Source organism: Numenius arquata, chromosome Z, assembly GCF_964106895.1.
Source record: "Numenius arquata chromosome Z, bNumArq3.hap1.1, whole genome shotgun sequence".
In the NCBI taxonomy this organism is placed as follows: domain Eukaryota; kingdom Metazoa; phylum Chordata; class Aves; order Charadriiformes; family Scolopacidae; genus Numenius; species Numenius arquata.
The window spans coordinates 31,785,665-31,813,326 of NC_133616.1; the positions used below are offsets into that span (position 1 = coordinate 31,785,665).

The 27,662-nt window shown below is 37.9% G+C and overlaps 1 protein-coding gene across 1 annotated transcript in view; it reads left to right on the plus strand.

The window, feature by feature from the left end:
* KDM4C (lysine demethylase 4C) overlaps window positions 1-27,662 on the plus strand; it is a 261,718-nt gene that overhangs the window by 151,884 nt on the left and 82,172 nt on the right. Inside the window, exons 13-15 of the mRNA XM_074166872.1 lie at window positions 11,164-11,345; window positions 12,219-12,435; window positions 13,367-13,443. Of these exons, the coding sequence (XP_074022973.1) occupies window positions 11,164-11,345; window positions 12,219-12,435; window positions 13,367-13,443 (476 nt within the window). The remainder of the gene's footprint in view (window positions 1-11,163; window positions 11,346-12,218; window positions 12,436-13,366; window positions 13,444-27,662) is intronic.

The following is a 27,662-nucleotide window of genomic DNA, read 5'->3' on the forward strand; positions in this document are numbered from 1 at the left end:
CTCAAATCATGATGCAAGTACAAACTATGTTTAGGACAGTGCAGCAATTGCAATCTATAGTTCAGTCATAATACAAATGTGAATTTCATTACTGGTGTCTAGTAGTATGCTCACTGTCACAATGCTGGATGTTTGCAGTCTCTGGAGGGAGTATGTGGGTTGCAGGTGGTGCAGGCCCATTGCTTTCTTTGTTCATTTGTTTTTTTGCCATGGGAGCAAAGGCTTTCATAATACTTTCTTCTCATGAGTCACCAGAATCGTCACCCTGAAAAGGATCAGTATCAAACCAGGTATCTCTTGATCATTCATTGTCCTTGGTGTAGATGGTGGCCATCACTTGAATGAGGTCTATTTCAGTAGACCATAGTAAATGATCCCTGCTTGTGTGGGCATCACATACGACTTGAGGTTGCAATTTGTGAGTCTAAGATCTTTCTTGGATTCTCTGTGTAGATTGCTTATGCATTACGTTATCTTTTGTAACTGTTCTTGTTTGGGCATGTTATGTGTTCATTTCTCTTCTAACTTCTGCACTACTACTCACAAGTAAATACCCAGCAACCTGAAAAGCTCTGCTTTTCTCTCCTTTCTTCAACTTGTTAGAACCTTTCAATTTTTCAAATTCATCCTAATATCAATGGGATCAGTGCTTTGTTCAGCTATCCATGAAAAATCCTGATGGTTTTCCCATCCCTTCTTTTCAAAGTTACTGGTGAAATTTTTCCAGCCCCTGCTAGTATTTATAATAATTTTATTTCCTCTTTTAAATGGTAGTAGTCCTATCTGCAGCCAATCTTACCACTAGCCATTCTTAATCACAGTGCAGGTTTTCTCCACTAGGTTCTTATTTGTGACTAACACCAAATCAGAAAGCACTTTTTTGCCAAAGTAATCATTACTGCTTTAATGGATACTGCTCACCCTTGGAAACATCCTGCTGGCTGTGCCAGTTAATATCAGAATGAAATATACTCTGAGCAGGTTCTTTTAGATATGTGGAGGGTTTCATGAATAACACAAAATTTTCTTATCTGAAATTAGTTGAAGTTACATGGGATTTAGATTTAGCAGAGTGATACAGCAATGCGCTTAAATCACAGTGCGAGTACAAATTGCATTTAGCAGAGTGTAGCAGTTGTAATATACAGTTCAATCACAGTACAAGTACAAATTACATTTAGCAAAGTGTAGCAATTGTAATACGCAGTTCAATCACAAAACAAATGTGAATTTCATTAGGGGTCTCTAATGATATGCTCAAGAAAAGTCAGAATATGCCAGTATCTAAATGCATCTTTCAATTCTATCAAATTGTCTTTTTAAACATTTCTTGAACTCTGAATTTTTGTGACCTTTCAAAACATTTTGAGATCTGCTTTGGCTAATATGTTATACTTTTTTGACTTTTTACTGTTTTTAATAAAGTACCCCATTAGTTTCTTTTGTGAGCTAAACCTTATTTAATCCAGGAACACCTTTAAAGCTCTGATTCAGTATGGCTGTCTCTACATACAATTTTTATGAGAATTTAAGTATTAATTGATAATTCAGTGATTAGACTCTCTAACCAAAAATGTGTACATACTTTACAGTACTGTTACTGTACAGTGCATACAAGAAATTAAATTTATTGTGCCGTACATTAAATAAAAAGTTTACATTTTCATATTTTGCTATGAAATCTATGACAATCTGAAAAAAGAAACACATTTTCTGAAACTGAGTTTGCTGATATACTGAAGGAACAGTAAAGTTTTGATATTGCAAGTCCTTTTCCCTGACTTTTTTTTATAATTATTATTATTTTCTCCAGGACATTTGAAACTATAGATAATGCCTCCCAGGGCTGAGATTATGCTCAACTACCTGAAAAATAACAGATGCTGCTATGCTCTTCATAGCAGAGAATGCTGCTCTACAAAGCCAGGAAACATCAGTGGAACGTAACCCCAAGCAGCAAAATCATTGTTGAGATTGGCAAAAAGCAAATTGTACTGTATTAGCATCTATGGCTTTTCACATCTGCTGGGTTAAATCAGCAAATACTGGCAACAGCCTATTCTGCAAATGGCCCAAATGTTTTCCGTCTGAGAATTTGAGTTTAACTTAGTAAGCAAAAGCTGTTCAAAGCAATAGTATTGAATGTTGGAGCAAGTTTGCCACAAACTATTGCACCAATAACATTTGTAAAAACGTTTATTTCATTCACTTACCCACATGGAAAGCAACACAGTAACTGTTTATAAGTACTTTGTCATAGATTCTGGGGTCTAATTTTCTTTTTGTCTACACAGTTTGTTTTAATGAATTGTTTCACTTTTTTTCAATGTGTAAAGGGATACAGATGCATATAAATTATCGCATAAATGAGAACTAGTAATCTGAAATTATATTTCAGATCTTAATTAATCCTATATAAATATTATTTTCAGGTACAAATATGATAGCAGGAACTAGTATGGAGTTCGGCATTTCTAACCACCTTATAGTATCAGTACCACTATGACGGAATTATTATATGATATAGTAAGGTTTATAACACCTGTTACACATTTATTTAAAGCAATTAACTGGCTCATCAAGTGTTTCTGCTTTTCTTTTGGAAAAAAGAGCACTTCCTCTATCCCCTTAGGAAACCAAATATTTAAACTCATTATGAATTGTATCTGGTAAAGTAATATTACAATAAAGCATTATACTTTCAGTGAAATAAAGATGCCCTGGTCGTCATGGGAAATCAAGATCTGTGATCACTGTTAGAAGTGACAGTAAGAAGATGTTTTTAAATGCATAGGAATATCCTGCATTACATCATCCCATTAATACTTTTTTTTTTTGTCTGGTGTTGATCCATTTTAGGCTTCAGCATGAATATGTAATAAAGTTACAGCCAGAAACATAACAGAAGTTACTGGAAACAGGCTTCATTCATATAAGAGTATTTTTTAAAAAAAGTGCTTACTAACACAGTTGCATGATAAGCTCTCCTTGGGAGGCTATAAGAGCAGAAATGTTCTTTTCGTTATGTGAAGACTGCTCCATATAGTTATATAGCAAAATCAGTGATATTTTAATGATGTATTGATAAAGTGTTTGAATCCAAGTACAATATATTGTCAAAGTGTATCCAGTAAAGGGTCTTTGAATTTGATTTATATGCTCCAACTTTGAAGGTTTATTTCTTATCCAGGAAATTTCAGGTTGCCTTAAACTCTAATGTCTAACACTTTAGCAGAACTCAAACTCTTTTTACTTGTAAATACAATTTAAGTACCAGTAATAAAGGACTGAATTCTGTGTTTGTTGTGCCAGTGTCTGATACTCTCTGACTATGTTCTTTTAGATGTCCCCCACAAAAAGTATTCAATATTTAATAGCAAATTTACTGGAAGATATTTGATGTTACACAGGATTTTGCATTAGCAGAGTAATACAGCAATATACTGAAATCACAGTACAAGCACAACAGAGCATGTATATTGCAATATACAGTTGGATCACAATATAAATGTGGTTCTCATTACTGGTCTGTATATGCTCACTGTCATGATGCTGGGTGTCACCATTTCCTGGGAAGGAATATGTGGCTTGAAGTCAGCTCTAACTTGTTGGTCTCTTCAGTTCTTTTTGTTCAATGTTCAATTTTTATGCTCTGTGTTGGACTGAACCATATACACACTTCTCATACTCTGGTCTTCCTGGCTCAGAACAGCATTCGCAATCTTCTGATTAATTCGGTGAAGAACATTTACACAACCAGCCAATCCACGCAGCTGATACAGCCATTTATCTAAAACAAAGCCCACCCTCTGTTCAAATTTGTTGAGACAAATTTGGCTTCCTTTGCAACAGCTATGGATAGTCATTCCCTAGATTCTTCCCTGAGATTCAAAAGCACAGAGCCCTTGTGCATGTCCTCTGAGCCTTCTTCAGTTTCAGGTATTTATTGATCAGTTACATGACGCATGGAACATTAAAGTGTAAATTAGAGGAATAGCGCCCTGATTTACATACAAAATGTACCTCCATCATCAAGAAGTTTTTCAGGATTTACATACAAAGTATACCTCCATCACCAAGAAGTTTCTCAGGAGAGTGCCAGTGTTTTTTAGGCAGAATGAAAGAGTGTCTGCTTAATAAAAGGTCCTCTTCCGCATATGGGATGCCCAAGATTTCTTCTTCTATAAAATATTAATTGAGCATGGAGCTCATATTAAGTTGCTTAAATATAAGATCATCTTGGGGTTTTTTGTTTCTTTCTCAGGCATCAGGGAATTCTTGGTACTCTGAATGATAATTTCACATTTGTTTCTTTTGAGTAACACATCCTTGTTAATGAACCCTAGAAGGTCCCTTTGGCTCTTACTGATTACACAAGATAATTTACAGCTGCAAAGGTTGGAGCTGACTTTAGAGTCTATTTTATAATGTACACTTATGGGCATGTTTTTAACTTTACAAGGGTGATAGGTTGAAGAAATTCTATGATATTTAATTCTGTTTCCTGACTGTGATTGATCTGCCTTAGCTATGAGTTTTTGAGGTCGTACTTACATAGATGTTTTCAATGGTGCAAGTACAAGCCTTTATTTTTATTTCCTATACAGTGTCCTATTTTTAAACATTTTTTTTTTTAAATTTAGTTTAATTGAATTTTTACGTGGTGCAAGATGTTGTGTAGACAGTCCTTTTTAATGTCAAAAAGGGTTATTTTAGTGTAGGTTATTTAATTTTTATTTCATATAATTCCTCAGGCATGTCACATTCCAGATAGTAAAGGCTTCATGTGATGACCAGAGGATTTTCATTTTTGCAGTTAAAATAAAGAAACCCTCTACTGTATTTTTATAGTTATGGAGTTTTAATACATCCTGAGAAAGTGTGCTGGATGGTTCCTTTCATAGTTTCACTTCAAAGTAGGGAGTGAGCACATACCTCTTTGGATAGTTAGCCTCTGAGCATGTTGTCTTATCTACTGAAGTTCTCCAGAGACAAATGGTCTCAGGAGAAGGGCTAGCTTGACTGTAAGAAAGTGATTCAGGTAATTAAAGTGCTGTTGCATTGTTAAGCAATTCTGAATTCCTATAAGTAGCACTTACATTTCAGGTTAAGCATAAAATTTACACTTGAAAATGGTGTTTTGTGAGAAGGTGTTCGGCTAAAGAGGTGTTTATTTTTGTAGCTGAAGTGATGGCCTCAATTTTTGATGCAATATTTGTTGCTATGGGAATAATTACTATATCTAGAGAAGAGTGTCATGATTCAGATGGAGATTAAACAAGGAGCAGGTCAGCTGAAGACTTTAAAGATGGCTCTTTGATTATTTGTCAGTGTGCCTATGTGTTATGCAAGACAGTTTGCAATCTCTTGAACAGTGCTGTCAATTGAGCTGCAAATGTATATTGAATTTCCATGTCATGGCTAGCAGGTTCAACTCCCATATTTTCTTTTATTCTTTCTGACAGCAATATGTATCCTCTACTATAGTTAAGGTGATTTGATGTACTAAAGAGTATCAAGAAAACATTATTCAGTTTTGTCTTGATTAATTCTTAATTTTCAATCTAAGTTATGCTGAAAAGCTGAAAAAACGCAAGTGGCACATCAGAGTTTTCATCAGGGATTTCTGCTGTGCACCTGTACAGAGTCCTGTTCATGCACTTACTTGCAGTGAACTGTGAGGAAGCATCAGTAATTTGAGCCAGGTTATAGCAGACATAGAAGTCAAGATAGATTCCCTAGATCCATTTCAAGTGCTGTACAAAGAAAATGCTCTCCATAAACGTAAATTGTGTTTCATATCACTGCATTGGCTGACCTCAGTCTTTCAGATTGCCTATCTTGTGCTGCTCTTAGAGCCAGGCCAGTTTATTGCAAAGAAGGTTTGACTGAATAATGGTGCGTATCATAGAATGTTGTTGGTTGGCAGCATTGCATAAATGACTGTTTATCAAAACTTGCTTTACCAGAACTGAGGCAACATTCTCAGACTCTTTCAGAAAAATGCGAATATATAGGATTTTGAGTGAAACATCATGTTCATAGCGCTTCATGAAATACTATATTACTGGTCTTGTAAAGTAGATGTGTGATTTTTGGAAGGCAATGTTTGAATCTCTTTCACTGTAGGAATTGATGCTTCCACCATGTTTTTTTCAGGCCTTGAGAACTGGGAAATGGCACTACTAGGCAGCTGAAGTAGAAAGTATGTCTGTTTATGACAATTGAGCTTTTGAGATTTTTCAGTCAGTATGGACACCACAATTTGTTGTCCATTCTTACTCTGAGAATCATCAGTTAAGGTGGATTTTGAATGGAGGCAACTGAAAGTTGCAATTGTCTTGTGTCCTTTCTAGCATTTCATAGAAGCAGGTGAAGGTGCTGGACACTTCCTAATTCTAAGACATATCTTGTCAAAAAAATACTGAGCTCACGAGGCACGTGAATGTCTACCCTGAACTTACACATACCAATGTGAGTCAGGAAAGTAAATCTATTTTAGGCTAAGTCACTGGTTCCTCTTCAGTTACATAGTAAGTGATTAAAGGAGTCCTTAGAAAGAATAAGAGGAAGTGAGAAGTACTGGACAAATAGCAAAAAAAATTAATTCTAAAACCCCCTCAAGTTTTCCAAGTTTTTTGTGGAAATAGTACTTTGGAATTTTTAAATGGGCAAGTGAAGAAAGGCTATAAACTCTGCCAAAAAGGCACTGTTTGTTACATCAGGTGATTATAAATTCTATGCTTTCGCTCAGTTTGAGAGCTGATTTTTACTTCCTTGCCTGTTTTGGATAACCAGATTCTCCATTTTTATTCATGGTACATAACTTGTCTGACTTACGGAAACCAGGAAGGTAACTCCACCTGTACTACCTGAGAAGCTGACCTGGAAATTCTTCCTGTCGATGAAATTGGTGTGCCTTGGAAAAAGCACACAAATTGAAACTGGCCAAGTTCTGCTGATTAGAATATTTACATAGAAGATTGCATATTCTAACTGGTGTGAAAGTTGTTGAAGGCAGCACTGTTGTCATATTCTGTAAAGGGAAACATGTACTCTGTAACTTTTTTTTTTTTAATACTATCAATTACTTTTGACATTTTATGATTTCAATGTGTGGGTGGGTGAATGTTGATTGTAAGGAGATGAATTAATATTTCTGAAGCCCTTGAAAGATTAAGCCTAAGGTTGCCTAGGAAATTCTTGAAGAGAACTGAAATTCCCAAGCTATACACTAGTGGTAACAGAGGATTACACAAAGCTTATATTCCTTAAGAACATCCATTCTGTCTGTTCTTATTTTTTATACAGTTAGTGTAACATTCCTTTAAGAAGTGCTGGGTTAGCTACTCTCCCTCTAAAAGGAGGAGGGATATTTTTCCTTTCCTGGCTGTCCTTCTGGACTTGTTATGGTGGAGAAGAGTGCAAGATTGCAGGGTGTAATATGCAAGAGATTCATATCAGAAAGCTTGGTAGCTGAAGTTCATGCAAAGATACTATGAAACTGCAGTAAGGAGTGTTGAGAAGACAGTCATACCTCAAAGGAGATAGAATATATAGAGATATAGATATCAGAGGCAAATGAGGTGGGCTTGCTTCTACTGATTAAGTAACTGGAAGCAGTTGCTCTAAAAAGGCAAAGGGAAAAATAAATTTATTAAAATAGTGTTAAATTTTTTGGAGGTTATAGAAGATGCAATCTGGTACATCTGCCTAAGACATTTTGTCCCTGGCTTCATGTGGAATGAGGTTTGAAAATAAATACAAAGCTTTTGAAAGCAACAAAATGCTGTAAGAGTACTGCCAGCTTTATTCCTGGCTTGCGCTCTTTTCACTCCCTCGGTCTGGAAAGGATTTGTAAAGATCACACAAGAAGGAGCAGAAATTGTGGAGTTTATGTGTAATTAAGATATAAATATTGTTCTTGTGAAAAGCAGAACCAATATGGTCATGAACTCAGCAACATGCTGGAGGCAGTGGAAAACCGGAGCACTATGTGAGAGAATTGACTGGAAATCCGAAGATAGATTTTTGCCTAAAGAGGAATATAATAGGCTGAGGTTCAGGGTGGAGACTTCAACCCTTCTGGGAGAATTATTCAACAATGATAAAGAGTGGTGCAATCAAAGGATGTCAGTTTCAAAGTGAGTAATAGACATGGAGGATGTAAGTTACAAACTTTCACAATAAATTTTGTGTCCGTGTTTTTTTTTCATCAGGCACAATCAAGCTGTCCTGGTTTGAGGTAGAACAGAATCAATGTTCTTTTCAGTAATTTTACTCCTTATCCAAGCTTCTTCTAACTCTGAAATTAACAGCATACTGTGCAGAAAACTGTTCTCGGAGTGATAAAGCCTATGTTTATAGTTAATGCCGAAGAATGGTATGCAGAGAGGCTCGTGCTTATACTTATTGCTATAACAACCACGGTCAGCTAACTTTGTTATTTCCCCCGCTGGGGGATTGGAAGCGGAAGAGCGTAGAGGGGTCACACCTGTGGGGAGGAGTGGACAGGACAGGTGACCCAAACCCTGACCAACAGGGTATTGCATCTCATCTGCATCATGCTCAGTATAAAAACTGAGGGATCAGGGGCGTCAGCCTCTCTCTTCCATGGCCAGTGTCTGAGGACTCTGTCTGTCTGCCTGTGATCCCAATCCGTGCATTCCTGACTCCAGATCTGGAATCCAGTTCCCGCCCATCACTGAGTCCAGTCTGGGACTTCCGAAGTTCCTGCCTGTCACATCATCCTGAGAGCTTGATACAGTTTTGTATATATTGTATCTATTTCATTACTAATAAAATAAAAATAAAATAATATTTTCACTAAGTAGTTTGGTTCCGTCTAAACTTATAAATTTCTTTCTCTCTCTCCTTCCTCTCCTTGGAGCGAAGGCATCTGTCATCCATCATTGGCCAATCTGGCCCAAATCACAACACAAGCCCTGAATTCTATGTGAGGTCACAACCATATTGAAGATATTTAAACTAATGGCAGTATAAGCTCCTGAAAGAAAATAGTGTCAAAGAAAGAATTTGGAACATAAGTTAGCAAAGATGAAGCCACTTGTGAGACTGTTCTGTAAAGGAAAACTTAAATAGATAGAAATAGAACTAGAGGCATAGATTTCAGAGCTATTTGTTTTACGGTTCTGTAAAACTGCATGCAATAGAAAAAAACTGATTGGACAGAATGTTTTTAACTGAAAGCTTAGTTAAGCTTTTGTTGTGGTTTAGCCTCACACGGCAACAAAGAACCATGCTCTGTGCTCTACCCTGACCAGCTCCCGGCCACCCCATGGGCATGGCTCGCATGGTATGGAATACCTGTATCCCTGCCAGAGCCTGGGGAAAAGTACCCTTATCCACACTGGAACGAGGACAGCCTTTAACTTAAAAAATAAATAATACAGAAAGCTATAAAAGTTTTGCTGGTGTTTCATATTTTCATTTCTTCCTTGTGTTCAGCTATTTCTTCACCACTATTTTTTTACCGCTGTGTTATTCACCATAAAGCTCTGCTGCTGAATATTGACTTGGTGACAGCTTTTTTGCAGATGTTTCATATTTGTCCTTCTACCTGGATTATTGGCAAACCTTTATTGAATTGATATTAGTTCTTTTCAGAAAATATAAAAAATGGAATAAAATTCACATGTATTATGTATTTAATTATATATATTAATTTATTTATTTATTGCTACATTTGGCTTGCTTGTAGACAAATATTTTAATCCGTATTTTATTCAGCACCAACAAAGATGTTATCAGCTTTATAGTGCTTTTTAGCAATGTGTGACGGTTTACCATAGGAGGAGACCCATAAAGCCTCCGTTTTTTCACAAAGTGGAAGGCAGTCATGGTCTGAAGGAATGTGATGATTCAGCTTAATGTACCTCACTAAACATTTCTCTCTTGGAATTTTCTTCTTCTGAAATAAACAGTTTTTCTTAAATACATCATTAGAAAACTACTGCATACTATAGACCTTCTTGTTATCTGAAGGTTCTGTTCAATAGCTTTCCACATTTTCTTTCCTACAATCACATTATTTTAGTTATTCTAATTGACACCTGCATGCCTTCTCATTGATCATGAAAGATTTAATAAGCATTGTCCACTTGAATGAACAGAACCACAGACCTCATCATTAATCAGAGCACTGTATAAGGACCCGATTCAGGAAAATATACTTAACATTTTCTGTCATCAGTGCTTTCCTTTCTAGAATGAAAAGACATTTCCCTCCTCATAATCTGTATATTTTGCAGGTGGCAAAGTCACTAGGTTGCCTGTGAAGATACCTTGAGGTTTCCAGCCATCTCAAACATGTGACTAAGCTGAAATTCTGGTGTTAAGAACTGGATTGTTAGTAATTCTGCTATTGATTTTACTGGAGCAAAAGTTTTACACCCAGGCTCTTCTTCACAGCTTTCCCTTTTCCACATCTTTCTCAACAGCAAATGAATACATTTTTAGATTACTCCTATTGAATAAGCTATTTCTCTTTGAGTTTCAGTCTGATTTTATTTCCCAGCTTCTCTAGAGGTATTTAATTTCATAAAGTCACTTTTATGGAGTCCTGCATGGAAACACTGATAATAGGTAAAACAAACTATTACAACATCCAGAACAGATCACTGATGCTACCAAATAATTTTTCCCACAGTGGGGTCTGGCATGCATAGAATCATAGAATCATAGTTCCCCATTACTCCCTGGCTATAACATTTGTCTCTTTTTACCTTTGGAAAATGGAAGGGAGTGAATTTACCTGGTGAAGGGAGTGATTTACCTGGTGCTGCTTGGCAGGATGTTCTGTTTTGGAAGGAATTTAGGGCAGAGTGCATAGAGGGATATGGGGTAGAGGTTGGAGGAATTAAGGAGTTGGAATGTTGTGGATATTAATACAAGTTGTAAACAGTAGAGCTGGTGACATACAGTCTTATGCTCTATGTGGAGCAGTCAGCTCATGACACAGGTGTCAAAGCACTTTTTTGTGTTGCTTGTCCTGATGCATAATTCTTTTAGACTTCTGCACTTGTATTCACACACAGGCTTCTTATAGGACTGTTTTATCTTTGTTGTTAGCACATGTGGTGGGATCTTGCTGTTTGCCTTCATTCCAGGCTTACAGTGTAACCGATTTTTTTTTTCTTTAAGAACTGCCTGAGACTGCCTTAATTGAAGAGGAAGTTCAAGAGACGGAGACATGGGCCAGGCCTTTGGTCTACCTTTGGCAGACGAGAATACCCAATTTCAATGCTGAAAAAGAATACAATGCAGCTTGTGCAAAAAAGGAGCCACACTGTGCCATTTGTACTCTTCTCATGCCATACTATAAGGTAAGCAAGGTCCTAACAGCTCCATCTCTGGGTGAAGTGTGAACTAGCTGTCCAGCTGCTTAATTTCCAGTAAATTAGAACTAAGATAAGCTTATGTATTTGATTTGTATGAGAAGTAAATAAACTCAATATTGTTAAAATTGGAACTGGTACTCTGTTCACCTGTGTTTATCCTTGGCTGCAGACAGTATAGGCCTTCTACTAGGGTCTATGTAGGACTGGTGTTCGTATATGTGTGGTTGTCCTCGAAGTTACACTTTTGGAGGTGGTGAATCCACATAGGTTTGTATCTTTTAGCTATTTCCTTAAATGTCCATCTTCAAATGGTTTTTATCAGAGCCTCTTCTATGTCTCCTTCCCTCAGTGTTGAAGAAATAAGTGTTTTCACAGTACTTAGACCTTCTAGAGAATAATATTCCTCTAGGAATGGTCTAATGCAGAGCACTGTTTGATACTGGCTTGTGGAATTTCTGTGTCAAATGTCAGCTAAAAATGCTGCTGTAGTACTACGGTACCACTTGAAGTTGCTAAACTGGAATCCCCTCGGCATGGGAACTAGTAAAAAAACTTTTATTTCACTGAACCCACTGGACTGCTTCAAAGGGAGTTATAGAGGTCCAGTATCATTGAACGCAGCTGCAGTAACACCAGTTTGCAGGCTGAGTGCTATTCTAGATTTCACATTTATTTGAACAGTCAAAGAACTATGGAATGACTGTGATAGATGCCTAAAAGCAGTTAATTTTCTCATAAAACCGTTACATTGTTAGTGGAAGAGCTGGGAGGGGAAAAGTCATTTCATCATTGACAGAGAAAGGAGAGTCAGTCTTACTCTTCCTTTTTACTTAAATATAAATTTTGTCTATTTTCCAGCCAGACAATCATGATGAAGAGAGTCCTACTTTTGGGGAAGCAAACTCAGCAGAAACATTGATGGCTGAAAATGAAAAGACTAAACCTCTTATTCCAGAGATGTGTTTTATTTATAGTGAAGAAAACACTGAAAACTATCCATCAAATGCCTTTATTGAAGAAGATGGAACAAGTCTTCTGATTTCTTGTGCAAAATGTTCTGTACGGGTTCATGCAAGTAAATAAACTAATTGTTCAGTTGGCAGAAATGTAACTTAAAATTTTGTTTTATTGATAAATAATAGTTAATGAGGCTTCTGGTGTGTTTTCAAAAGTACTTGAAGAACTTTTCCATATATACTACTTCAATCGCTGGTTAAATTTTTTTAAAAACTGCACTACATTTCCTGTTACTTGTAAGTGATTGCTCTGAAAATAGTGAAGAATTAACAAACTTTAAGTAATCACAGACTTCTGATTCTTGTGTCAATTCTGCGCTGTTAAGTTCCTTTTTTACTTCTTGTATTTTAACCCACTGTGTGATGTCAGTATGTCCTTATTAACTAGTCAGGGTGAAATCCTGCTGGATTTGAGGACTTGTGAATATTGCTGTTGGCTTTAGGTATGCAGTCATTTCGTTAACCTTGCATTCGTTTTTATTTCAAGACTGACTGATGAATGCATGGGTTTTCTGCAGAATCTTCTAGAGACAATAGGGCCTGAATAGTCAACTCTAAGAAGCCCATGTGAAATTCTAACATGGAAGTGCAGTATAATTGCATAGAATAAATGCCAGTACTTTAATTACAATTGTACGTTTTTACTGCAGGGAGAATTGATGATTTGCTATTGAACTGACAGAAAATAAGAAATTCCCTGGGGTTGGGGGTTTTTTTTTTTTGGTGTCTGGGATGGTTTGTTGTTTGTTTTGATTTTCAGTTTGGTTTGGTGTGGGTCTCTTTGGTTTTGGTGGTTTTTTTTGGAGGGAAGAGTGTCTGTGTGACTAATTTATGTATTTCATAAGCTAGGGAATTAGTAGTAAGCTGAGACTGGAAAAGTCTCCTTGGTCATAGGAGATGTGTTTTACTAGTGTTTATACACAGTTGAATTGTATGACATCATATAGAGAAAGGTGGAATACATTAATCAATCCTGCTTTCTTATTCTAGGTTGCTATGGTGTTCCTTCTCATGAAATCCATAATGAATGGTTGTGTTCCCGGTGCAGAAAAGAAGCCTGGACAGCCGTAAGTTTCACATGTTGCTTAGTTATCTAACACATTAGAGATTAAGGCAAAGCAAAAAGGAGCACATGGATGATTGCATGTGGAATGTAGCCTGTGTATTTTTTCTAAACACACATTTGTTAGGGAAAAATTATTTGTAAAAACCCATTAGATTTCAATGTAAAATGTAGTAGCATTTTGATAGACAAACTTGGAGTAGGTTTGTACTGTCAAGAAAAGGTTTGGCTAACAGAACACAGTTGTGTGTAAAACATTGTTCAAGGAAACAACTGAAAATCTAAATGCACATAAGAGAGAGAAAAAATGAGATTTCCTCTAAATATTTTAGCCTTTTGATATGTATGTGTGGGCAGCTGGAGAAAAGAGAAAGGGAAAGAGATTAATAAATTACAGTCAAGAATGAGATTGTTCTTTTACAACATTTAAGGTTTACTGTGCTGTATAAGCAGAAAAAGGTTTCAATTGTAACGCTCCTAAATGCCTGTTAGTTTGTTTAAAAAGGTTATAAAATAGTTTTTTACAGCAAGTGATGAATAGACGAACAATTAATAGTTTACAGAATCCCTAGACATATACTTTTTAAAAAACCACCCCACTTGAAAATTTTACATTTCAACAGTCTTATCAGTTGCCCTGATAAGTCATTTAGTATTTGTTTTCCTTAAAACAGCTTGACGAAATATGATAATCAGTTTTGATGGCAATATAGTTTTTCTTCAGTCAGCTGTTGAATTAAAAGCAGGTATTTCAGGTTCCTTAATAGTGTAAATCTTTAAATGACATCATAAAATTTTGAGATACGTTGAAAAAGAAATGAGAATTCAAACTACTGGAAAATACGGTATCACTTTGTCAAACATCACTACTTGTAATTATAAAAGCCAGCTGTAAGAAATTCACAGTCGTAGCATTAGCAAACTGAAAGTAACAAAAATTATAAACAATTTGATTTTCCTTTTGTACACTGTCAATGTTTTAAGATTCTTTTGTGAATGCTAAGAATACTTAAGGAAACAAGAGAGGAACTGGTATTTTTAATCCACATATTACCTAAACTGGGGAAAACTAAGTTAACCTAGAACAGGTTGGTCAGGAACACATCCAGGTGGGTTATGAATATCACCAGAGAAGGAGACTCCACAACCTCTCTGGGCACCTTGTTCCAGTGCTGTTTCATCCTCAAGGAATTTTTTCATCATGTTGAGATGGAATTTCCCATCTTCCAGTTTGTGCCCATTGCCCCTTGTCCTGTCATCAGGCACCACTGAAAAGAGTCTGGCCCCATCCTCTTGACACCAGCCCTTTAGATGTTTATAAGCATTGATGAGATCCCATTTCAGTCTCCCTTCTCCAGGCTAAACAGACCCGGGTCTCTCATCCTTTCCTCACAAGAGAGCTGCTTCATTCCCTTAATCATCTTTGTAGCCCTCCACTGACTCTTTCCAGTAGTTCCTTGTCCTTGAACTTGGGGGGCCCAGAACTGGACACAGTACTCCAGATGTGCCCTCACTAGGGTAGAGTAGAGGGGGAGGAAGACCTCCCTCAACCTGCTGGCCGTGTTCTTTTTAATGCACCCCAGGAGACCATTGGCCTTCTTGGCCATAAGGGCACATTGCTGCCTTGTGGTCAACTTGTCCACCAGGACTTTCATGTCTCTCTCTGCAGAGCTGCTTTCCAGCAGGTCAACCCTTAACCTGTACCAGTGTATGGGATTATTCTTCCCTAGATGCAGGACCCTACACTTGCCCGTGTTGAACTTCATTAGGTTCCTGTCCACCCAACTTTCCAGCCTGTCCAGGTCTCTCTGTATGGCTGCACAGCCTTCTGGTGTATCAGCCACTCGTCCCAGTTTTGTGTCATCAGCAAACTTGCTGAGGGTACACTCTGTCCCCTTATCCAGGTCGTTAATGGATATGTTGAACAAGACCAGACCCAGTATTGACCTCCGGGGAACACCCCTAGTTCCAGGCCTCCAACTGGACTCTACACCACTGATCACAACTCTCTGAGCTCTGTCCTTCAGCCAGTTTTCAATCCACCTCTTGTCTAACACATTCTTCCTGACCTTATCTGTGAGGATGTTGTGGAAGACTGTGTCAAAAGCCTTGCTGAAGTCAAGGTAGACAACATCCACTGCTCTCCCCTCATCCACTCAGCCAGTCATTCTATCACAGAAGGCTATCAGATTGGTCAAGCATGATTTCCCCATGGTGAATCCATGTTGATCACTCCCAATAACATTCTTTTCCTCTACATGCTTAGAGATGACATCCAAGATGAACTGTTCCACCACCTTTCCAGAGATGGAGGTGAAGCTGACTGGCCTATAGTTTCCTGGGTCCTCCTTCTTGCCCTATTTGAAGACGAGTGACATTGGCTTTCCTGCAGTCCTCAGGCACCTCTCCTGTTCTTCATGACCTTTTCAAAGATGATGGAGAACAGCTTCACAGTAACATCTGCCTGGAACCCTTAGCACTCAAGGGTGCACCCCATCAGGGCCCATGGATTTGTGGGTGTCAAGTTTGCCTAAATGATCTCTAACCTGATCCTCCTCAATCAAGAGAGGGTCTTCCTTGTTCCAGGATCTCTGTCCTACCTCCAGGGCCTGGGGTTCCTGAGGGTCAGCCTTAGCAGTAAAGACTAAAGCAAAGAAGGCATTCAGTAGCTCTGCTTTCTCTGCATCCTCCATCACCAGGGCACCCACCTCATTCAGCAGCAGGCCCACATTTTCTCTAGTCTTCCTTTTCTACTGATGCACTTGAAGAAACCCTTCTTTTTGTCCTTGACATCCCTTGCCAGGTTTTGCCTCAGCTTTCCTTGTTGCATCCCTTCGTACTCTGACAACATTCCTATATTTCTCCCAAGTGGCCAGTGCCTTTTTCCACATTCTGTAAACTTCCTTCTTCCCTCTGAGTTTTTCCAGAAGCTCATTGCTCACCCATACAGAATTCCTGCCTCCTTTGTCTGATTTCTTGCTCCTAGGGATGCATCGATCTTGAGCTTGGGGGAAGTGGTGCTTGAATATTAACCAGCTTTCTGACACCCCTCTTCCTTCTAGAGCCGTAGCCCAATGGATTCCTCCAAGTTGGTCTTGGGAGAAGCCAAAGCTAGCTCTCCTGAAGTCCAGGGCTGTAATTCTACTTTTTGCCCTGCTTCTTCCAAGCAGGATCCTGAACTCCACCATCTGTCTCATGGTCACTGCAGCCAAGGCTACCTCCATCCTTCGCATCCCCAAGTCGTCTTTCTTTGTCAGCACCTCTCCTCATTGGGTCCTCCACCACCTGTGTTAAGAAGTTATATAATCAATGCTCTGCAGAAACTTCTGGAACTGTGTGTGCCTGTCTGCATTGTCTTTCCAGCAAATGTTAGGGTGGTTGAGACCCCTGTGAGAACCAGGGCCTGAGACAGTGAGGCTATTTCCAGCTCTCTGTAGAAGGCCTCACTGACTTCCTCTTCCTGATCCAGTGGTCTGTCGTAAACACCCACAACTTTGTTACCCATATTAGGTTGCCCCTTAATTCTTACCAACAAGCTCTCAACACATTCTTCATCCATCCCTAGGCAGAACTCAGTACGTTCCAGTTGCTCTCTCACGTACAGACCAACTGCACCACCTTGCCCCACTGGGCCTGTCTTTCCTAGAAAGTACATAGCCATCCATGACACCATTTCAGTCATGCGAGCTATCCCACCGTGTCTCTGTGATTGCAATGAGATCATGGCCCTGAAACCGCACATAGATCTCTCGTTCTTCCTGTTTATACCCCATGCTGCGTGCGTTGGTGTACAGGCATTTCAGAGAGGTAGTAGAGCAGGCGGGTTTCCCTGGAGGGGAGCAAGAAGATCCATCACAGCCATTCACACCCTTGAGGTGGTGGGCCTTCTGGATCTCATCTTGGGAGTCAGATAAGGAATATTTGTCACTGGTCTCATTGGCCTGGCTGAGTCCCCAGTTGGCGAAGTTGGCATGAGCATTGCCACATTGGACCCCATCCCTATGTCCTTCAGTTTAAAGCCCACCTCACTAAGTTAGCCCGCCTGCTGCCAAAGATTCCCTTGCCTCTTCTATACAGGTAGATCCCATCCTTCTCTAACAGGCCATGTTCATCGAAGGATGTCCCATTGTCATAGAAGCCAAAAACCTCATGATGGCACCAGCCATGTAGTCAGGAGTTGATATGCGTTATATATCCATTTCTGGCTGCTCACCTTCCTCTAACTGGTAAAATGGAGGAGAAGATCACTTGGGCACCAATTTTTTTGACTTGCACCCCTAGGGCTTTAAAGTCTTCCTGAATTCTGCCCAGGTTCCAGCTTGCAGTGTCATTCATGCCCACATGAAAGAGTAACAGTGGCTAGTAGTCCATGCTGTTGACAAGTTGTGGCACCCTCTCAGCAACATCAAAATCTTAGCTCCCAGAAGGCAACATACCCCTCATGGCTCCCTGTCAGGACAGCAAATGGACGTCTCAGTGCCCTTTAAGAGAGAGTCACCCACTACAAACACTTGTTGTTGTTTGTGATATCTACTGTGTGCTGCTGGTGCAGGTCCTCCTGGCAGACCATGCTTCTTGGTGTCCTTTTTAAGGAAAGTACTTTTGGGCCAAATTATTTGAGGAGATGAGTTGAAGCAGTGGAAGAGATACTGAAAACATAAAGAAAATAGCTGAATGGAAATTTTATCTGAAGAGGTTTGGATTTTTGCAAATCCCACTCTAGGAACTGGAGAAAAGACTCGGTGGATTTCTGGAATTTTATGTTTTAGGTGACAAGATGATAGGAGTGAAATGGAGCACCATTTTCACTGGGCAAAGGCTAGACAGTATGTGTTGCCCACTTGGACAATTCATTTAATGTAAGCTTTGTCTGTTATGTATTTAACTGAATTGCTGTGATTTTGTATGTGCATTGATCAATGTACAGCTAAATTGTTAGTGCTGACAACTTCATCCTTCTGTATCTCTGATTTGGTGACCTGAGTGAAACGAATTTATGCCCCAAGAGAGCTCTTCATTCAGATATTTTTGTGGAATAAAATTAACATTCTTAATGTCTTAAGTTGTCATTCAGTTGGGAAGTTTTAATAATGTTAAAGACTGAATAGACCTCACTAGTATTAAATTTACTTAAAACTTATCCTCCATAGTCTGCTATCTTGTATTCTTTGTTATTGCATGTTGTTCACATGTCAATGTGAACTATTCATTGTTAGCTGAAAGATGTAGGAGTGACAGATAGTAGGTATCTGCTACCCAAGTTAAATAGCAAAAATCCAACAGTTTCAAAGATGTGAATAATGCTCTGTTCATACATGAATGATACCTAATTCACTTTCTCTTTTTTAATAGTAGGATCTTTCAAAACTCTGGAGATGGTGAAGCAATCTCAGAACTATTAGGGATTATCCCTTAGAGTTTGAAGAGCTTAGGTGAGGTGCCAGCAGCCTGGAAAATTTAATGGTGCTTTTTAAAAAGGCAGGATCTGGGTGACCCAAGGAATTATGTGGCAGTCAACTTATCTTGGATTCCAAGAGCAATATTAAACAAATGATGACTCTATCAGTTTCTAAACACCTAGACAAAAACAGTACAGAGAAATATGTATTTAAGAGCAAAACAACTGTTTTTTTTTTTTTTTTGCTGTGACAGCTCATGGGAATAACAAATAAGCAAAACATTTCATTTATCCTAGCTTTTACAGGCTTTTGATAGTGTTTTAAATTCTGATATTCAAGCGACAGAAGAGATAGGATGTAAATCAATAGTTGCCAAACATACAGGAATATGTATTGTTTTCAACCCTCAGTAGCTCAGGCCACCAGCCATCATTCTTATGAGAGTTTTAAAATGACAAAGAGAGTGATAAAGAGTGCATCATTTGCTCATTACTTTTCATGTCCTTATGGGACATAGGTGGAAATCTAAACTAGTCTACTTTAAGTTGTTGTCCTGGTTTGTGCGACACGGGATGACATTCTCTTTTACTTCTCAGTAAGGTCTCTTCTAATGCTAGGAAAACTACATTTTTAGAAGACTCTAGTGTCTGAATTTCTGAAAATACTTACTTTGTAGTTAGCTATGGCATGCGGGTTTTAAGGTCTCAGTATTTTCGAGCTAGCCAGATGCAGGGATGGGGAGGAGCGAGACCCGGGCACTTGACCCAAACTGGCCAGCAGAATTGTTTCATACCATCATCATCACTTTCAATATAAATAAGAAAGTTTGCTGCGTAGCTTGCTCTCCCTTGATGGCGGTGGTCCTGGAACTTCTTGCCCCGGTGCTGGGCCCCTGGGGCCTTCCCTCCCTTCTGAAGCCGTAGCACTCACAGTGTCCAACACTTGCTGCCCGTTGCTGGGAGTGCACTGCTTCCTGTGGACAGAATTGCCTGGGTATAGTCCTTGTACATTTTATATTGGTATCAGCATCACTATCATTTTTTTTAGTGTTATTAATTATTTAATCCTACTCTATTTAATGTTTATATTTCAACCCTCGGATTTTCTTGTCATTTTCTGATTCCCCTTCCTGGGTGGGGAGGGGTCATCAGGTTATAGAATAATTGTCTAAATGACAATAAATGGTTGTGGGTTCCTCAAACCATAACAGTTGTTTAAGATGATTGCACAGGAGATGGAGGAGTATATTTCACGTGAAACTACTGAAGTGTTAAATTTACAGAATATATGAAAGGCTTTTCACTTTTTGTTTCAGGTATTATTCAAAATAATATTTTCTTCTGTTATTTCAATATTTCATTGAAGTAAAAGGATTAATAAGAGGCATTTCTGATGCATTTTCTCTAAGTTCCAAGGGCCTTAGGCATTGAGTAGGCTGAGGTTTACTAATTTGGGCTAGGATTACTGTTCTGGATTGGATCCAATTACTGATTTGGATTGGATCCTACTATTTTGTAGGACAATAATAATATTACTATATTGAAGAAATGGTGTAAAATAAATCATACAGAATTCAACAGAGATAGGTACAATATTTAGAGAGGAGTTATCAGTTATACATACGTAAGGTGGGAGTGCCTACCTCTGCAGCAGCTCCTGCTGCTAGCTGCAGTTGTGACCACTCTGGTCACAAACTGAGTGTAAGTCACCAGTTCTGCAGAATCTGAACTGTCACACCAGGATGTTTGAGCCTCATACTGGAAGTAAAGCCTGAAAATCACATGGAACAGTCTTTCTGCTCTCTTCGGCTTTGATGGGAGCTAAAGAACTGCGTCTAACGTTGAACACAAGTGGTTCAAAAAAACGTACCTGAATGGGATAGAAGTAAACAAGAGGTGCCATTGAAATTGCAAAAAACAAACCCCAAAATTCTTTTAATCCTTCCTGACAGACCTCAGTCATTCCCTAAGGGAGGATTGAAAAGAATTAACCTTCTTAGTATAGCCAAGGGGAGACAGAAAGGAAATAAGTTGCATTCTCTCCTGTAAAATTATATGTGTATGGCACAGTTGAACGCAATCAATTGCCATTCCGTCATTTTAGGGACAAGATGACCTGTAGGAGCTTTAAACTTCATCAGCAGAAGTTTATGTTAATATGCTACCAGGAAATTGTGTGAATTTATATTTCTAGAAATAGTGAACTACTGGAATAGGATATATAGAGATTTTGTGGGGGCTACTCCTTCATGATTTTTAAAAACATGCTGTCAGGAATAGTTGAGGAAGGCTTGATGGTGCCTTGAGGCAGGAGGGTAAAATAGACACTGAGGTTTCTTTTTTCTGTGGTTCTCTTTGGTTCTCTTTGGCCTGTTTGAATAGTATTATTCATTGTAAAGCAATGTGCCAATAGTTCTCTTTGGAGAAAAATTATGTTTGATATACAACTTAAATTTATTAGTGTATTTTTTCTTGTATGGAACCCATTGCTGACGTCAGCATGATTAAGAATTCCTGGTGCTTATTTTGGTCCTGTTTGTCATTTTACAATCATGTTTCTGTCTTGTCAGAGTTTGGACAATAACCTTAGATTATCCTAACAGCTTTCACTTCAAAATAGTACAATACTTTTACCAAATCTTAGCATTATACTTAAGATAAATGTTTTTCTCTTTTGACCAATCTTCTGTACATCTATAAAAAAAGACAATTGAATATATTGCTGCCCAGAGTACTACTTGCCCTTTTAAAAAATCTGCAGTTTGTCAGTTGTGCCAACCTGCAGCATCTTTTCTTTTTTTGTTTAATTTTTTCTGTATCTGTTGTTATACGTATAATATTTTAATTGTATTTTAAATTGCTGTGTAGTACCATAAGTTTCTCTGGAGTGGCAGATGTAATTAAACAAAATTACTTATATGCACAATTTTTTTTTTACTGTAGGGAATATAGGGTGAATGTATTTTAAATTCCAACTAACACGCTTCAGACTTCAAATGAAAAAAATCGTATTAATCTAAATTCTTGTTAAGGATAAGCATTCCTAAAAACTGCAGCTGTTACAGAAGATGTGAAGCTGTGATTTGACTCACTGTGGGAATTATATATCCACAAGCCTTTAAAAATTCAATTCTTGCATCAGAAAAGTGCACAAAATGAAAAGATTTAATTATCAGTAAATACCTATTCCCTGAAACTCCACTTTCCTGAATGTCTGAAACTGTTTGCTGCCTTCTTCACACTGATTCGTAGAAGGAGGAGATTTGGCTGAGAAAGGCCTGTGTGAGGAATTCCCTTCAGGTAAGGCTTTAAATCACGAAGGGAAGGTTGATTGGAAAACAAGAAGGAAAAGGTTTGCGCAGTGGAGAATAAATTGGAAGTTATGAAACTTTGGTACAAACATTCGTTCGAGGTTCAGAATTCATTTCTTAAGACAGAAGGTTCCTTCTCATTCTTCCCTTTAGGTAATTAAGTATTGGTTTTAGTTCTGTTAAATGATGCTTTCTTAAACGCCCGGCAGTTATGTTAACTCTATAGAAAATTTGGTCTCAAGTAGGTTTTTGCATATCAGTATGAAAACAAAAAAAGCACCGAAGTATGAAAACACTATAGAAATGAGAACTGTATTAATAGCTGAATGAAACTGTATTATGTGTGAATCCTAGTTATGAACATCATTAAAATATGGAAACATGCCTAAGTGGACTCGGATTTACAGAACCAAACTTTTCTCTGATGGAGATGCTATTTTATTATCAGAAGAAACTGCTTTTGAAATTCAGAAGCATACAGTTTTCTAGTAGTTGCAATGTCTCTAAGTAGCTGAAGTAGTATGCTTTGCAATATTTTATGTCAAATTTTCACCTTCCAGGGTGCACTTGGATCCATGATAACATAGCATATCTTTGTATTTTACTAGGCAGTAGGTCCTGTTTGATAACAATTATTGACAAAAAAGAAGAGTGATACCAAATTTGTCTATGCTAATGGACAAAAAATAGCCATAAATCAATCCCCCAAAACAATTAAAAAAATCCAATAATATTAAATAAGTCATCTGCATGGCTTCTGAAAGTGTAACTGTATTCATACAAAGTGCCTTGATTGAGAACAAATGCCTCATTAATCTTAAATGCTTCATCTAAAGAAAGCTAGTGAAGTCAGGAAGAATAATGACTGGCATTATAGAGAATGCAACGAACTGTACAATGTGCAAGGATGTGGTCACCTAGTAGCTATAGTACGTAAACATAAGTACTTTTATTATTTAGAGGACAAAAGGATTTGGGACAGGAAAGAAAGAAGAACAAGTAAGAAAACAGGTAAATGCACTTCAGTGCCTTACTTCTTAGTAAGCTAGCTGTTAATAAGGCTACTAAGGAAGCTGCATGACTTCCACATGTTATTCTAACCCACCATAGTGCTACAGAAATAGTTCAGCACCTAATCTGGTCAGTTGGCACTGCTTTTGAGAACAGATCTTGTGTAGAAGAGGAGGTGTTAAACATCTTAGCAGAATTATTTTCTCTGTGGGTGAGCTTTTTAATGCTTTGTATTTTACTATTGATATTCAGACTTTTGGGTTGTTTATATTTTGTGTTTAGAGTAGCCCATTACATCAGTTAAATGATTATTTTTTTTTTTCTTTTTTTGCAAGACGTCAGAAGAGTGGCACATGAGAGCTTTCTGCGTTCTAGCTCAGAAATTTCCCTGTTTCACCCTACTGAAAATAATGGTTTTGAACAATCTTTTTATAGTGTTGCCTTTCTCACTGATACAGTGTCAGCATTTCCTTTATAAACTCCTGTTTTCAGAGCCTGATAACTGCCAAAATTAACTCACTACATGTGAGTTGGTATACAGTGTCTTAATTTTCAAACTGATTTTGCTACCAAGCTTTAAAAGCATTTGCATATTGTTAATAAAGTTAAATTTTTGGGCATAAAAATCTAGCAATAGCAGGAAAGGTTAAAAACTTAAGTTTTCTGTTTTTTCCTCCTTTCTTTCCAGAAAAGTAAGGCCTGAGGTTTTTTAAATTATTATTATTTTTTAATCTGGATTTCCCTGAACCTTCTCTACAGAAAAGAGATTTACTGGGACACTTACTTATAAATGCTGATGGTAACCATGTGTGGACTCAGAGGTTGGGAGCATGATATTTCTTTCTGGTTTTGATATTAGTCTACTAACAGGATATACATTGCTTGTAAAAACCAATCTGTGACACAACACTTTTTAACAGATTTGTAAACACTGGGTTTCCCTAATCCTGTTGCAGACACTAAATTGAAGACCTTTAAACGTGGGAAATACCATCTTGACATAAGTGGCATAATGCTCAGACCCAAAGTCCATTTTGACCTCAGATTGCCTTCATCGCAGTTCACCAAGTCAACCTTGGCTACTGATATCCATGTGAAAAGGCTTGATAGCTTTGGGCATCTCCAGGTGTGTGGGTATTCTCATTTTACCAAGGAAGGGGTTGTCTATTGCCTGCAGGATTAAGCAGGATTTCAATCAGATGTAGCTTTGATTCTGGCCCTGCTTGGAGCTGGAATTGTGCCAGAGAACCTCCACCAATCTTGTCCAATCTAAATTTGTCCTCAAAGACCATATCTGATCTCCAGGAGTACTACTGCAAAATCATTGAGGGATTAAAAAAAGTTGGAAATAGCCAGTAACAGGATATCCTGCCCTGCACAGCTGGTGCTAGGCTGTTTTCCTGAAGCTACAAATTTTAACTTAAGATGTTCAGGTTTAAATCTAATATTTACTGTCACTTCCAACCATTGTCTTAAAATAATGGAAATGTTCCTACATATTTTTTATCAGTAGAAATGCCATCATTCCATTTTTGTTTGTGTGTTTGCTAAGCATTTAGACTCAGTGTTATCTTCTGGCAGTGATTTTCACAGTTTCATTATATTTTGCAGGAAGAATGATCAGTTTTGCATTTTGTACCTAATTTCGATATTCATTTATTTGTTTCTTAAAACAGCTAATCTCAGTCCTTTGTCAAAGGGGAAATTTTCTGTAATCTTTCTTTTTCAGATGCTTGGGAACAGTTGCTTTTTCTACTGTAAACGTTTTCTAAAACTTAGTGACCAATAACCACTATTGCAGAAATATTTCATGTTCAGCCATTTCATACTTTATATGTGTTTTTTACTGCAGATGTGCAAATTCTAGTGAGAAAGGACACATGGGCCCCCCTGCCAAGTGTGGGAGTTATTTTTAGACCAATTACCTGTAATGAGTGTTTTGATTCTTATTTCAGAATCAGCCCCACTAATTCCCAATTCTCTGGCTTCAGACTTATCTCCCTACTCCCATTCCCCATCTCACCTCTCTTCCCTTTCCTTCTCCAGGTCTGTATATCCCAGCCAGCTCCCTCCTGCTTTATGCATTCTTGCATAATCATGAGATCACTGTTCTCAATAATGCTATGTCATAGACAGCACAACAAAACGTTACTTGGCCTGTATATTGTTACCTCAGCCTGGCATGACCTGGGAGCTGCAATTCCAAGGAAATTTTAGGCCATCCCTGAATCAAGGGAAGGGCAGACTGAATGTTTGCAGGATTAGGCTACAGAAATGGTCGAAAGGGCAGCAATGCCATATCCAAAGACACATCTGTCTTAATACTGTTAGGAAGTGTGACCTTGGGCATTACCAGGCAATTGAGAGAGACGGTGGGAGACTAAGGGTGTCTATTTTCAGTTCAAAGGTTCCTCTAAAAAAACTCCACCAGAGTAGCTTGAAGAAAACAGAAGATGTTTATCAGCCTTAGCCATACAATTTGTATATATTTGACTTTGCTGTGGCAAAGTTCAAAACTAGATGGGTGTTTTGATTAGTTATGATTTTCTATGAAACAGCAACTTTTAAATGAGACTAGTCAGTCGGCATTATTGTGACACAGCTTTGTAGCAGATGACTCTTAAACCTGAAAACAACTGTTCTGACCTCTTGTTAGAAATATTTGGGAAAAAAAACCAGTCCTAACCACTTATGTTAGATTTTTGAGTTCCTTTAGACACCAGTCAGAATCAATAGAAAAGCCAGGGAAAATAGTTGATTAAAAAAAAATTCGAAATACATTGTTAATTGGATAAATAGTGTCCTACTTAGTGCTGAAGACATTATCAACATTCACAGTGCTTCAAACGACTAGCCAAAATATATACTTACTTGAATTGATTCATTCTGGTATCACTGTTAAATAAAGCTGTAATAATAAAGTAATCACAATACCGTTAGTGTAATATAAGATAATAATAAAGTTTGGTGAATGCATTGTTTGTTTTTCGGAATCACAAACTTTACAAACACATGAAAATTTAATTAAATGTATATTGTATATAGTGTAAATTGCAGTGTATACTTACCAGTGCCAAGTAATGGGATTTTCCTAATATCTAGGTGTCTTTTCTAAAACGTCTTAAAATATATTTTGTAAAGCTTTAAAGCAGCAGGTTCATAGAATATGGTTTAATTAATTATGGCAGATCTTACTATTCTGTTCTACCCTGATATCCTCTCTCTAACACAGCCCAGAAATGAGTATCTGGGGAAGAACGTAAGTCTTGGACAAGCACTCCCTAATGCTCTCTCAATTTCATACAATATACAAATAAGAAACTGCCTTAGCCAATGACAGTATCTTTGTACTTACTAAGCAAAAGGTAACCTTTGCTGGATTTCTCTTTTATTAACTCATCAGCTTCTTTTTTCAAGTGATGTAAAATTTTAGCATCCACATCTGGCAAACAGTCATATCCTCTGTGAAGAACACTTTTGTGGGTTTTTTTGTTTTGTTTTGAATCTTCTGCTTTCTGTTTTCCTTTGATAGCAACCACTTAGCTATTGTATCGGAGTACTTAGTCAAGTCCTTTCCAATCCCTCATGATTCTACTGGTATCTCTCATACACCATGCTGTCTTCTCCTTCCTGGCCTGACCAACTGCAGCCTGTGTAGTTATCCCTTGTGCAGAAGCTGTTGCAGCTAATGTTACCTGGATACAAACTTTTCGTCTTTTTAATTTTTTTTTATGAGGATGACCTGTGAAGTAAGGTAAATCAGAAACGAACAAGATCTTGATAAATTATTGAGATATTCTGCAAAACGGCATGCAATTCAATAGGGAAAAGTGCGAGATTCTGAAGCTAGAATATAAAGGAATGGGGAGCGATGATACCAGCCAGTGCTGTAGAAGAGGCCCTGAAAGTTGCAGTGTATGAGCTTAACAAGTCACTACAGAACAAAGGTGAACACTGTGTGAACACATCTAGATGTGGGGTGCAAGATGTATCCACTAAATGTGCTTTGCCTGACATCACTGAGGCTTTGCCCTCATTGCATTTCAGAGGGGAAAACATGGCCGCAGAGCAAGACAGTAGGTGAAAGAGTTGTGGTTGTTTAACCTTCTAAGGGCTGTAGATGGAAAATGGCAAAAAGGAAAGGAACAATCTGTTTTTCATGTTTATGATGCATAGAGTAAAAAGAAAAAGGAGTAAGCTACCACAGAGGATCTTCAGGTTAGCTGTTATGAAAAATTTCCTAATGGCAGGCATGTCAAAGAGATTGTTAGGTTGGTTATGGAGACTGTGTTTTACAAGGAAACTATTGAAAATTTGTCAGACAAAATTCATTAGGAATAACATACATTTTATTTTACTTTGTCTTCTTCCACTGATATAAGTTATATATTTAATTTAACTGCATAAGTACAAGTCTTTGGAGATGCCGTTGTAAGTTAGAGTCTTAGAGGAAAGAAGAAACAGCAGTTTAACAAAAAAGGGAATGTGTGGGGCGTGTTCATA